The sequence below is a fragment of the Protopterus annectens genome, chromosome 1.part0, assembly GCF_019279795.1.
Source record: "Protopterus annectens isolate FY-2018-M chromosome 1.part0, PAN1.0, whole genome shotgun sequence".
NCBI classification, from domain to species: Eukaryota; Metazoa; Chordata; order Ceratodontiformes; family Protopteridae; genus Protopterus; species Protopterus annectens.
The window spans coordinates 377249504-377264329 of NC_056725.1; the positions used below are offsets into that span (position 1 = coordinate 377249504).

The following is a 14826-nucleotide window of genomic DNA, read 5'->3' on the forward strand; positions in this document are numbered from 1 at the left end:
AGTGTCTGTTGCAATGTAGGCATGTATGTCATGGGTTTTATTACACATACTTCTTAGGGTTCATATTTAGTAAGGTGAGTTTGGGTTCTGTTTTTTTTGTTGATAATTATTAGGTAACTGGTTTACTTTGGGGCTGGAAGTGATGGTTTTATGAACAGTGGGACCTGGGTTGGGGTGAATATCTGATAATTTTATGAACTGATATTTTACAGAGGGAAGAGTGTAGCCAGTTATATTTTAGTCTTGGTTTGGTATTTGATTGTAAATTTGGATACTTAGTTTTGAGATATTTACAGATAAATAAAACCGATGTTATTTGTTTGTAGAGATAGGGTGTCAAGGAAAAAGATAGGTTGGGTAGAAGTTGATGTTCTTTGTAAGGATTGGTTGAGATCCTAAACATTTGAAGGTGGTGGATTTGATAATTGTTGATGAAGGCTAGTGGAATGAGGAGAAATAGTAAAATAATCTGTGTTAGGGGCATTTTATTTAACTTGGTTTTATCTTTGTTGTAAATTAGGATTAGAAAATATTAGCAGGATACTGGGTTGGTCGTAGAGATGTAATGTGATACTTATTCTATTGATTAATTTTTCTTCAGGAGGGAATTGATGGTATTTGTTTGAGGAATATGTGGGTGTTGCTATGGAAGTACAAATGTAAGGTAAGAGGGGGTGGGTTGGAAATGGGAGTAGGATAGGGAAGTGTAGTGACTCACAAGCATCTGAGGCAAACAAAAAAATTAAGGGAGACATTGGACTGCTAAAAACAATCAATGGAGCACAGCTGAAGGAGAAAGTATCAAGCCAATGGGCCTGCAGTAGTCCACAAAAATGGAGCTATTATAGTGAACAAAGTTCTTTGTTTTAGGTTGCAATAATATTTATAATTTACTTAAAAATATAGCCCACAGACCAGTGTTCAAACTGTACACTTCACTGTTACATACATATCTTTTTGCTTGCAGGCACACTTCTATAAAAAAAATAAACACACTAAAGAGACAGCTGAGTGCACAGAGTCAGTGGTGATTATGCACAATTGGCAGCTCAGAGCTGAAAGTGGTTTAACAGTCTCAAGCAAGGAAAAATAAGAAAGGAAGGGGGAAGACCAAGGGTGACTTCCTTGAAGGCATGTAGTTCCACTGAAGAAAGACAGGAGGATATAAATAAAGGGAGCAGCAAGTCTAGAAGAAGTGAAGAAAATAAATGAAAAAAAAAAAAATGGTTTGATTAAAAGCAGTATAAGTAAATGTCAGGGTCTGTTACGAAGTAGAGAATAAAAGCTGACCAACAGGATGTCAGAGTTGGAGGGTTTATAGATAATCAGGCTATTGCTTACAAATTAGAACACTGATGCACTTAGTCTTCAGACTAGTCACTGTGTAGACTAAAATACATGCAGAAAAGACTGGATTGCCCCTAACACTTACTTAAAGCACAAAAGCAGAGGTGGTACAAACGTTTGTCCTAAAATAAATGACTGAGTGGTCTCAGACTGAGTTTTGGATGAGCCTGCTGTGTGTATGTCCTTATATTTGTCTCTCTCAGCAGATTTGTGGCTGAAGTTCAGTCTGTGATTTGTTTTCTCTTACTCTAAGTTTTCAACCCTCTTCATTCACCCTCGGTAACACTCGGGCTCACTACACTCCCCTATCGTACTCCCATTTCCAACCCACCCCCTCTTACCTTACCAGTGAACCCTGTAATGCCCTTACACCTTGCTATAGAGAGAGAGAGGGAAGAAAGGAAGGAATGTATAAGGAGGATGAGGTTACAGAATGTACAGAAAGGCCTCAAATATGGGATTCTCTTCAAAAACTGTTTTGGCAATGGGAGAAGCCATAGTGGGGTATACAGGAAGATAATGAAAAATAGGTCAACCAGTTAATACATAGGGTAGTCAGATACTGCTGGACCCAAGAAGCTTAAATGGAATTTGGGTGACCTGCTTTGTTTTTACACTAACTGGAAAATCTGATTTACTTCAACTTTCTGGTGGTATGCATCTCAGCTTCTTTTTAATGGACAATATCTTTGCTGAAATGGTGGCATAGTATAAACCTGAGCTCCCCTTTTTCTACACCCTTTAAGCCCTTTTTTGTGCGACTTATTCTAATGCCTGAACACACTACCTTACCCATGCCAATACCCACTCAAACTGCTGTTCATTCTAGACTTCTAACTCGGCTTTTGCTATATCAGTATACTGTCACTCGGGCTGGAAACATGAAGGCAAGTCAAATAAATGCATTTATACATCTGCATGTACATAATGATGTACATTTATATTGTCTGCATGACTAAATTAAAGGTTAATTCTAGTTCTGGATAGTCGGTGTGAGCTTGAATTTTAAGTGGTCTTCTTAAAATGCTTCTTTGTATTGTGCATTCAAAACTGCACAATCACTTTGCTATTTAAATGTATGCTACTTGTGCTATGAATCTGCTGTATGTCTGAAACTGGTCCTCTTGGATCAGCTCATTGTCCCAGTCACAAAATTATAAATGAAGGAAAGAAATAAGCTTTTCAGCCTACCAGGTTGAGGAATACGAAATATGATTGCTACATCCTGCCTTTTGGGTGTGTTACTCTGCTGTGAACTATTAGAAATATGAAAGTACAGTTGAATCTAAGCATACTTACCATAACTGTAGACCTCTGAGGAGAGGTGACTATAACAGTAAATCATAAACACTTGGGATACACCCCTCTCAAACACGTTTTACCCTAGTCAGTGTTTAATTAGCAGTCCTGTGTTCCCTATGAAGGTCTTACCTGCTCTTGTGCCAACATCCCACAGTACCTTTGCAGGTGTGTGATGGACCCATATACAGTCAGTATGGCTACTACTCTAATGTCAGGCAGCATAACTGTGATCCTTGCAACTGTTATTGGGTGCCGGCAAGGCAGGAAATTTGCCACCTTACAAAACCACTAGAATTTCTAATGGTAAGTTTCACAATTTTTAGTCTGCTGAAACTAGCTGGTTATATGCTGCTTTTGAGTGACACCTAAAAATGGGAGAAGTCAGGTGGATATATACAAACCAATTTAGCATAAGGAAAGAGCGAGTCACTGACAGCAATTGGAATGGATGAACTCTCCAGACATCCAGGCCCTAGTCTGGATGCCTGCTCAATTATTCTATCCCCACTAGAGTCCAATGAACATCAGAGGTGTTAAGAGAACTGGCCAGTGATACTTGTTGGAATGCATGCTGCTTGGTATAGGACAAAGGGCAGAAAGTAACAGAGTTCTCCAAATTCTACAATAAGCCAATGTGGATTATACACAAGAGAAATAAAACAGATGTGGACTGAATGATGCTGTCCAGATCTTGTATGGGTTCCAGTGACGGTTGAAGAATGAACTATATAGTATGCTGTTGAGACCTTCTAGGGAGCCACATCATTCCTGTAGTGACCTTCAGGGGGACTGTGTTTTACCATTCTCCTCAATGCAGGAGGGCTGGCTGGCAAACTACCTTTACAGCAGACTGTTGTGACTTTATGGGGATTAGTTTTCTCTCTCTTGAAGTGACCTTCAGAGGTTCTGCATCTTACCACTCTTCTGACAGCAACTCTAACCCCAGGACTCAGATGACAGTCTCCACCTAACCAGAAGTCAGTAAGACATGGGATAATGTGCCTGCCCTCTAGGGTATTACTGCCACTGACACTATGTCGAGCAACAGTGAATGCCCACGCAACAAATAAAAACAGGACAACCCACCTTATAGGCAGTCAATCAGATCCCTTCCTGGTGATAAGTCCCATCGCCTACAGAAAGCCAGTGTAAGAAAATATATTCTTTAATATAAAAAATCAGTTGTCCTGTTTTATTTATAATATTGGATAATGGACCATCTCAAACAGTTTTCCAGTAATAGCCAAAACAATGCAAAGGAGAGTACTAACAAATACAAAAGTGCTCAAATATAATACAGAAAAAGTAAGATCACAATCAAGCACATCTCTAACCTCTTAGCCCAGTACAAGACCCAGGACAAACAGCCTCACAACAACAAACATTAAATAACTAGAGCAAGAATGCAAAAGGGGAAGGTAGAGAAAGTCAGACAGTGTGATAAATGTAGCTCACACAGACAATACAATACATGTGTAGGTGACAATAAAAAATAACACACAAAACATACAAGAGGGCAAAATAAGATGCAAGTGACAACAGAATAATGAGGTGAGATCAACTAGATTATAGAAGAAACTCCTAGAAGTACGTTAACAAGACTATCAGGTGAGATACAATGATGCCACTGGCTTATGTGATAACAGTGTTGTACTTAAAGGAAAGTGAAGCCTTCAAAGTACTGTTTTAAGGAGTAAAAAATGAAAAAAATTCAGCTTATCTTACCTGGAGAAGGGTCATACATTTTAGGTTCAACTAATGGGAAGGCTAAACTGGTAGTGTGGATTTTAAGTGCTGGAATTCAGAGACAAAGGTCCTCTAATACTAGATGTCAGGGACCTGGAAAAGCAACACAGGAACAAAGACATTTAGATAACATAGATTATTACTAGGCTAACTGCCCTTGTGGGTCATTTTAAGCCAAGCCAATTACCCCATGTGAGAATCAAACCCTGCACCATGTGTCTGTAAACACCTTAATCATTATGCCACATGAAGGGGAGAAGCACCATCCCTGGATGGTCTTGAAACATCAACATTTCGGTTAATAGCCGAACACAATAACTGCAAATCAGTCAGAGGAATGTGACACTTTCTTAAAAGGGAGCTAGTTGAGTTTCTCAAGCATAGAGCAATAGTGCTCTAAGGCCCTCTGAATGAAATAAGGGTGTGCTGCACAAACTCTTCAACCAAAACAAAAAAATGGTGATGAAACAAATAAAATACTAAGATAACTCTTCCATTCGCTTCTGCTCCACTTCAGGCATGATTAGTTGCGAACAGAATTACTCCCCTGCATCAAACTTATCAGCTACAGCTACGACAGTGCTATGAACGGACCATGGCACAGACCCAAAAGCATCTAATTAGTGCGTCTTTAAGCAGCCATTAACCAGACAATAAAGAAGTGCATTTTACACACAACTCTGCTCTATGGTTGTTCACTGAAACTCATACTGACACAACCATACCCACAGTGGGCACTGCCCATCTATGATGGAGGACTTAAATCATTTAATTCTGTAAGGAAGAGACAAGTCCTCACAACCTAGTCTGCTTAATGGCCAGTTTAATTACATGGAACCAAGATGCTCACACACTAGCAACATGACCTCCAAAAGATTAGGGGGTGAAAGGGTAGTGGTTGACTGTGGGAATTACTTAAGAGGTTGCTTGGCTCTTTGAGAAGGGGTGAGATAAGATGCAAATAAGAACTTTGCACAAAGGCCTGAACAATGAGTGTATATGCAGCATCACCAGCTCTACTTTGTTCACATATGTACATGCGACAGAACGTTAGTCATAATTTAGAAATGCATCTCTGCAGTACGGTGAGCCTGTATGCCAGAGTCTCATGCAGTAAGTGGAGGTGCTCTACAATCCGACAGCCTACAAGGCTTTCTAAAGAAGACAGCCAAATATCGCTAAATGATAGGGCAAACAAGGGTCCTACTAACTAAAATAGTGCAATAAGGAATAAATGGTTCAGTGGGTGGCAAAGCAAGTCCAGATATCAATAAAAGGACAGAGATAGTAGAGAGAGAAAAATAGATTTTTTTAATCAAGCAAGTTTGGCTGATCTGCCCCACTAACACTATATTCAGCCACTCCTAGAAGTTATGAAAACAGCAAGTAGGATTAAGTTCGGGAATAAGTACATGGATGACTAGTACAAATCCCAACACTGGCAAACTGACTTATGTGCTGGAACTTCATGCTTGCACATGCACACGACAACAGTGGAAGTATTAAGAAAATAACTGGTACTCTGTGCTGCTGCTCCCAGAAGAATACAAAGCAGTAACTTTACTGTTTAATGTCCCATAATGGTCTGCTACATGCACGAGACACGTGCAGTGTGTATAACTGGGTTCCAAGAAAAAAAAAAGGTTAAACTCTGAGCAACACCGCCTTCTCCAACATACAAAGACACGTGCTGCTTACCTGATGAAATATTAATGATCTCCTTCACAATTGCGTTTTGAGCCTCTTCATACTCTTCTCTGTTCTTCACATATTCTTCATTTGCTGTACTTAATTTGCTGTAAGCAATATTTAAATGTTTAATGGTAAAATGCTGAATATGTACCTTTTTACTTTTACTAAACCATAGCATCATGTACAGATCAAATGCTAAATAATCCATTTGACAGTAAAATATATAGGTTACCACACAAATCAACCAGACCTCAGAAAGAAACAATTAGCTGCATCTATGTCAGGTGTATGAATAGCACCTTCAAAATGTGGATGAAGTAATGCACAATGACTAGTGTATGCATAAATACCATTACATTTTTTTCTGTTCACATACCTGTATCTATTATGTTACTGTTTCTCTGAAATGAGTACATATTTACTTGATTATTTTTGCAAATAAATTGTGTACAAATCACATTACTTCTGAGTATTCTAGTAATCATTTTTGTTGACCATCACGGATGTTTATTTAGCAGCACATATCTTATTTTAATGTATTCTCTCACACTTTTATCTTCAAGTCTCCTAGGAAAATTCCAAGTACTGTAAGAGATCAACAGCTAAATTGGCTTAGTTTCTGGTGTCACAACATGGGGATACAATATCTGTCAGCCAGGGGAGATGCGACTAACTAACCACGGTGCTTTGCCAGAGAAACAACTGGTGCCAAAACCTATACCCTTGTCACAACTTCGCTTCAGGATATTGGCAAAAACTTTATCGATCCCCATAGTGCCTTTTTTTAGGGCGTGCACAGTTGCTAAACCCTCCAGCATAACAAAACAATCACTCAACTACCTAAAAGTACTGCTTCTGAATGCTAGGAATTAAAAAAAAAATGCACTCCCTGGAAACACTCCTCAACCTGGAGAACACAGACATATCTGCAGTCACGGAAACATGGTTCAGAACCATGGAAAGCACCCTGGCTATCAAAGGCTACAATGCCTTTCATACATTTCAATCTCCCTCAGCTCAGGGTAAAACAAAGGGAGGAGGTGTCTCAGTGTTCATAACGGACAAGCACACTGCTAGTCTTGTCCAATGACATGATTAGATTGAGTTGCTCCATGCCCAACTAACCGTAGTTGCGACCCCCAATCATATCCTTGCAAGCTAAAGGAGTCTGAAAAACCACACCTCCTACCTAAATCTATTGGAATCTCTTAACATTTAGCCTAACACTATACTTATGGGTGACTAACTACCCCTCCATAAACTGGGAGACTTATACAATCCATAATTCACTTTCTCAGAGGGTTTTTGGACTTCTTCAATGCAAACACCCTGGAACAACTAGTTAGCTCCCCAACTAGAGGTAAAAATACCCAAAACCTAGTACTCACGAACATAGGGGGATGTTGCTCCCTCCCATGAATTAACTACTGCCTGGTAAGATCTGACCACAAAATGATCTCCTTTAGTATTAAAACTAACCTAGAACCCCCATCAAACCCCATCAAACTCCAAACCTCTTAAGAACTTTGCTAAGGCCAATTACCTCAAACTCAGTGACAGCTTATTAAACTTCCAAGTCCCACCAAACCTGGATGACAGAGGCCTACCCTGAGTTGGGCACAAAAGCACTGTACAATGACATTCATAAGCTGCATGTAGGAGGCAGTACCTGTCCAAGTTAAACCTATGATTACTGGCAAAAATAAACTACCCTGGTGGACCCTTAGCATAAATAGGCTATTCAACAAAAGGAAAAAAAATCCTCTCCAGAGCCAAGAAGAAACAGACAAAACAGTGCAAAGAGACACTCATTAGTCTAAACAAACAAAGCTGGTCAAATCTGTCAAAGCAAACTATTAGGCAAAGATAGCTTCCCAGGTGAAAGATAACCATAAGGCTTTTTTTTAATCATGTTCATAACCTCAGGGGAAATGCTCAGCAATGTGCAGAGTTAATTATGAATGGCAACACTTACACCCAAGCCTGAAATTGTAGCAAACCTGCTGGCTGACAAGTTCAGTTCAAACTCCCCTCTCCCATCAACTCCTACCACACCCAAAGAAATACCCACAACCATCATCCTACCAGTCATTAAAAGGGAACAGGTTCTTACTGTGCTCACTAAAGCCAAAAACACAGCCTCCATGGGTCCCACAACATTCCAGGAAGCTTCTTATATAACTTAAAAGAGACTCAATCAGAGCGTCTAGAAACCCTCTAACCACAGCCTCTGGCTGGGCTTTGTCCCAGAGGAATGGAGGACTGCAACAGTCACTCTGATATAAAAGGAGGGATCATCAACTGACTCGGGGAAACTACAGACCCATAAGCTTGACCAGTCTTATCAGCAGCAGAGTTATCAGGGACCTGATCAATAACAAAGGAACTCTCCAAACACTGGACCAAACCCAATTTGGCTTTCTTAAAGGGAGATCTTGCCTGCTCAATCTGGTGGACTTTTTTGAGAAAGTCACCAGAGCCATGGATAAAGGTAAAATGGTACACACTGCTTACCTTGATCTGGCCAAAACTTTTGACACAAACTCCCACTTGGGGATTACAGATAAACTTACTGAGTTAGGCATAAACCTCTCTGTCGTTAGGTGGATAACAAACAGGCTCACTGACAGGACACATGCTGTCTGGATAGGTGAATCAACTTCAGATAAGAAACCTGTTACTACAGCTGCCCCACAGGGTTCAGTGGAGGGAAGCCCTCCTGTCGGGTATATATTCTCTGAAGTGAAGGCTAATATTGGGGGTCTCAGGCTCAAAGTTTGCCGACGACTGTATGATGGGAGCAGTCACTGAATCCCTAAATGATGCTGACATCCTAAAAACAGGCCTAAACATGACAAACCGGTTTCAAAACCATGGTCTGAGACTAAATGCTAAAAATGCATAATCATACCCTTTGGTAAATCCCTGGAAATTATAATATTGATAGCACACTCCTAAAAGTAGACCTAGTGGAGGGACCTAGGAATGCAGACAGTAACAAAGTTTTACCACCAGGTAGCTACAGTAGAGAGGAAATCCCTTTGTGTGGCAAAACCTGTAAGTAAAGGCATGGCATCAAGATCCGAGGAAGTCATGGTGTCATTGTACTTGGCTTTCATCAGGCCCATAATAGAGTACAATGCTGCCTTCTGCAGGTACCTAACCAGGCACTTACACCAACTGGAGAGACCCCAGAGGTTTCTCACGAAAAAAATACAAAGCTAAAGACAAGTTTTATGCAGGCCAGCTAAAGGCCCTTTCTCTTTACTCATCATATAGTTTATTGAGAGATGACTTATACCTGACCTACAAGGTATTCTCCGATCCAGCCCTGATCAAAACGTTACATATGATCAATTAAAATTATACAAGGGTTATGTGTTCCATAGACCTGAACTTTGTGACTCTAACAGAACTTGTTGGAGAGACAGATGTGCATCCTAAAGGCTACCCTGTCAACAAAATAAGCTTCCCATTTTCATAAAACAAAGCCTGTCCCTCACTCTCTTCAAAATTAATTTGGATAAATGGATGGGGAACTGTAGATTCACTCACAGGGTACTCACATGGTACTGCCCATGTCCCCTTATGGGCAGAATCAGTTTGTAAAATGACTCTGGGCTCTAACATCTAAAGGCCCACTACCCTGATACTACCCCATCCCATATCTGGGGAATTAAGACATAATACTGTCATACCCGGGGTATTATTGGCAAGGCTTGTAAAGGCTCTTGTGCAATTAGCCTAGTAATCGCCTCTGAACCCATGAACCTGACAGTAAAATATATAGAGTGCTACAGAAATCAACTAGATATCAGACACAGGAGTTGTACCTTCCTAGTGAAGGATGAACTGAAAACTCTGACTGGAATCATTACTTACTCAGTACAGTCCCCTACCGCACCCAATGATGGTCTAAAATGTTGTCGACCATCTACAGTCACTTCCTTACTAAAACTATTCAGGACATTATCAAAAACGTCATCTCCACTCCAACTCCACCCATAATCTGGAACACAACACTATGTTCAGACACCGTCACCACGGCTACATAATCTCACTGCTTGAAGTGGTGCCTTCCGCTTCAGGGAATAACACAAACAAGGTATTAACAATGCTTTATTCAAGTTTGACTCCGATTGTTCAAAATTTTCTAGACTTCACCCCATCCTTTCTCAAAATGTCTGCGCTTCTCATTTCAAAGCCACTCAAACACATTTTCAACCTCTCACTAACTGGTATTTTCCCCACATCCTTCAAGCATACATCCAGCCATCCATCATTCCCCTACCCAAAAAATCAATCCAAAAGAATGCAAATACTTCAGGCCAATAGCTAACCTACGCCCCCTCACAAACACCTTTGAAAAGCTAATCTATAAGCAACTCTGATCACAAACAAATTCTTTGTAACCAACAGCATGGTTTCAGAAATAATTTCAATACAATGACAGCACTATATACTGCCACAGATGCAATCTTGAACATGAGTGAATCCACATTAATAGGCAGATTATTCGTACACATGACCAGGAAATTTGAAACAGTAAATCACAGTCTACTACTCCACAATGTAAATTTAAGTTTAGAGACACAAATATACAGTGGTTTGAAAGGCATCTTCACAACAGAATTTTTCAGGTATATTCAGGAGGTAGCCTATCTAATCCTGGTATCACTAAAACAGGGGCCCCTCAAGGCTCTGTCCTAGGCCCCCCGCTGTTTTTTCCTTTTTATCAATGACTTAACTACTGACTTCTCTCACTGATATAATTATGTGCATTAATGACCTACTGTTTCACAAGACCAGTAAGTACAGCACCTCCCTTCAACAAAAACGACAATCTAGTTTCACTAAAGTATGTTACTAGACACACAATAATAGCCTGCTTATCAATTATCTTAAATCCAATGTCATGGTCTTTGGAACCCCACAAAAACTACCCAAAATCTGTATCTATTAGCATTTCAGACCCAGGAGGTAACTTTCTACCCCTGGCAATAGAGTAAAAATCTCTTGGAATAAGGTTACACTCCACATGCACTCTAACAAAGCGTACTGACAATTTCATCAATAAAAACCTGTACCAACTAAAGCTATGCTATAAAACTCGCAGACACATCACTACTTACTACCAGAACTCCGCAAATGGCTACCTGTTAAGGAAACAGCCACGCTGATATTTAGTTAACAGTTATATAAAATAATAAAAGTAAATTAATTAACAAATGTCTTAACACCAAGTCGGGTATGTTTAAGCATCGCCTTTGTTCTCAATGTCCATTTGTGAAAAGGACAGACAGCTTTACAGTCAGCGGTGAGTGCTTTCAAATAAAGGATGGTATTCATGTGACAGCAAACAAGTAATATAGCTAATTGTGAGCTCTGTCTGCCTTTTATATTGGAATGACGAGCAGGAAACTCAGGAACAGAAATTATGAGCATGTGACACAGATGTCAGGAATTGTGAAAAAAACTAATGCTTTAATACTGAGGTTTTTCAGGATCATAAATTCAGTTTTGTTATTGATTATGTGGAAAAGGACACACGAGGTTGCATTGTAGATGAACATTTGTATAAGTGTGAGTTGGAATGGCAACTCCGATTTAATGCAACAAATTTTCCAGGTTTAAACGACAGTGCGTCCATCCATCAATTCCATTTTAAAATTGAAGTATTTTAATGCAGAACATGTTTTTAGAGATGTATGTTTGTAGTTAAATTATGGATTTTATTCATAGGTAGTTACTAAGCTATTGGCCCTAGGGTCTATATAAGCCTAGCCAAAAAGGTACCCTGGTTTTTGCCATCCAAGAAAATTATTTTCCTGTGCCACTGCCGAGCAGAGCCACAGAGGTGATCCCCAGGGTGAATTTCCTATTTCCCATCCAATCAAGATTTTTCTTGAAGAGTGCTAATGAGGAGCATTGTTTGATATAGATAGATAGTTTGTTCCAGAGTATAGGAAATCTCTGGGACAGGAATCTATTCCTCCAGCATATTCTGTTTATTGTGGTGACAAGGGTTAGGTCACTACAGCGTGTAGCTCGGAGGGACTGGGATTTCTCTAAGTGGAGCATGTCCAAAAGCTCTGGGTTTGACATAGCTTTGTATGTTAGGCAGAGATTGCCTCTGAGTAGGTGATATGTGACAGAGTAAAGCTGGAGTTTTTTGAGGCTGTCTGCGTAGAGCATCTATTTGAGGCTGGTAATCCTCTTTGTGAGGTATTTCTGCTGCCTTTCCAGTTGTTGTAGATGTCTTGTGAGGTACATACCAAAAGGGGCATTGTACTCTATAATGGGTCTGAGTGACGAGTAGTGAAGTACAATGACCTCTTTTTTTCCTGGATGAGAAACCTTTTGTAATGAGGTGTGTCACGTAGAAGGATTTCCTGACTACTGTGGCGATGTGATTATCAAAGGAGAGACTACTGTTCACCTGTGTCCCAAGGTCTCTTATTACACTTTCGGTGTTATGTAGACTACCACCTATGTGGTAGCTCATTGGTACAGTTCTTACCAAAGGGGATGACAATGCACTTTTTGGCATTGAGCTTGAGGCCATGGCTTTGACACCAGGCATCTGTCTCAGTGAGGCCCTTTTGTAGGATGTCCACATCGTTAGGAGTTTCGATTATGGCTCCTAGTTTGCAGTCATCTGCAAACTTCATTAGCCAAAGACCTTCTGCGTTAGCCTGTACTTTCAGAAAATTAGATACCAAACAGGAGAGGACACAGGACTGAACCCTGTGGTACTCCACTTGTCACTGGTCTGAAATCGTATTTGGAGTGTGCTACTTTCATAGCGTAGGTGTCTGTCAGTGATCTTGTGACATAAACTCACTAAACTAGGTATAAATCCTTATCTATAATTCCAGAGTGGGGGATGGTGTCAAAAGCCTAGGTGAGATCTAGATAGGCGGTGTGGACCACCTTACCCTTGTCTGCAGCTTTGGTGACAGCTTCAAAGAAGGTTTAAAAGACATGATCTGCCTTTTACAAACCTGAAATGGGTGGGGTCTAGAGTCTGGAGATTACCAATGCCTTTTTTGATAAGTTCCATGATAATACATTCCATGGCCTTTCAGACCAGGCTTGTTAGGCTAATGGAGCAGTAGTTCCCGGCATCCGTGGTGGCTCCCACTTTGTGGAGTGGGATAACATTCACAGTGTGCCATTCAGTGGGCACAAAGCCTGAGGTGAGGCTATGATTGAACATGGTGCTTAGGTGGGGTGCCAGTTCATTATGTAGTTTGTGCAGAACGCAGCCTGGGATGTTGTCAGGTCCCATAGATGTGTTTGTGGCTTTGGAGAGAGTGTTTTTTACCTGTGCAGTTGTGATTACAGGAACTTTGCATTCTTCTAGTATAGAGATGGGCCCTTTAGGGGGTGAGAGGGAGGGGTAAAGTTAGCACTGAACCTATCTGCCAGGATGTTGGCATTATCAATTGGTTCTGTATATTTAGTGCCATTGTGCTGTAACTCAGAGCAGATCTGAGTGTTGCCACTGAGATTCTTGACATAGCTACAGAATGCTTTGTGGCGGTCTTTAGAATCAGTGGCGATTTTGATTTCATAACTAGCTTTGGAGGATTTTATGAAGGATCTCAGCTTCTTACTGAGGCTGACCAGGGAGTTCCACCAATCATGGGATATTAATCTTTTTTGCAACAGTTTCTTTCTTCTGTTGTAGAGTTTGTTTATAGCAGGAGACCACCAGAGTGGCTCCCTTTTGTTGGAGGACAGCAACTTGGTTCTGTTAGGAAAAGCACAATCCAAGCACTCGTATAACTGCTTATAAAGTGCATTTGTGTAGGATTTAGCAGTTGTATCTCTACTGTCCGTCTGCATGGGTGTCCTGAAGTTTGCCACTTCTGTCTTAAGAAGCGTGAAGTTGGCTTTGGAGAAATTTTTTACGGTGGTTTCCCTGATGGGGGGTGGGGGTGGGGTGGGATGTGGATGTCTAGGGTGATTAGCTTGTGGTTGGATCTGACCAATGAGGAATTGACCTCTGGTGTGGAACACCGGTCGTCCATGTTGGTGATAAGGTCTAGGATACTGCTGCCCCTAGTAGGGTGTGTATAAGTTGATCCAAGGCGTTGGAATTAATGAATTCCAGAAAACATTGAGCAAAAGAGTTGGTACACGAGTAGTTTTCCCAGTTAATGATGGGGTAGTTGAAATCACTCATTATTAGGGTGTTGGGTTGTACCCTAATATTCTCCAGTGTATCAAGAAATGAGGAGTGGGAATCCTGGGGCATGGTGGGGGATCTGTAAAAAGTTACAATATGGACTGCGGTCTTGCCCAGAGTTAGTTGCACTTGGATAATCTTGGATGCATTATGCTGAGCAACTAGCCTGGAGGTATGGATATCCTTAAATAATATGGACACGCCTCCACCTTTAGTGTTTTCGTCCAGATTAGGTGGCCGAAAGGTGTGGTATGAATTATAGCCTGGTAATGCAGAGTTGCTCTTATTTAGTACACATGGCATGTTTTGGAATGGTATTGTAATGGACTCCGGATATGATGCAGCAGGTCTGATGAAGTTCCTGTTTTTAATGTTGGCACTAAACATCACAATATCTTTCTTTCAAGTTTTTGATTACTGGTGTGTCATTCTGTTAGCACTGCTTATTTGGTTACCTTTGTGAATTTTCCTGTGGAGAGCAGAGTGTGTTTAGTAGTGCTAACCCAGTTAAATAACACATTAAAAAAATGTTACTAACAATGCAC

At 40.6% G+C, this 14826-nt stretch overlaps 1 protein-coding gene across 2 annotated transcripts in view; it reads right to left on the minus strand.

The window, feature by feature from the left end:
* Positions 1 to 14826, minus strand: part of MSH2 (mutS homolog 2) — a 1108457-nt gene that overhangs the window by 301071 nt on the left and 792560 nt on the right. For both annotated transcript variants that reach the window (XM_044060178.1, XM_044060185.1), the window contains one exon: positions 6094 to 6191. In XM_044060178.1, coding sequence (XP_043916113.1) covers positions 6094 to 6191 — 98 coding nt within the window. The remainder of the gene's footprint in view (positions 1 to 6093; positions 6192 to 14826) is intronic.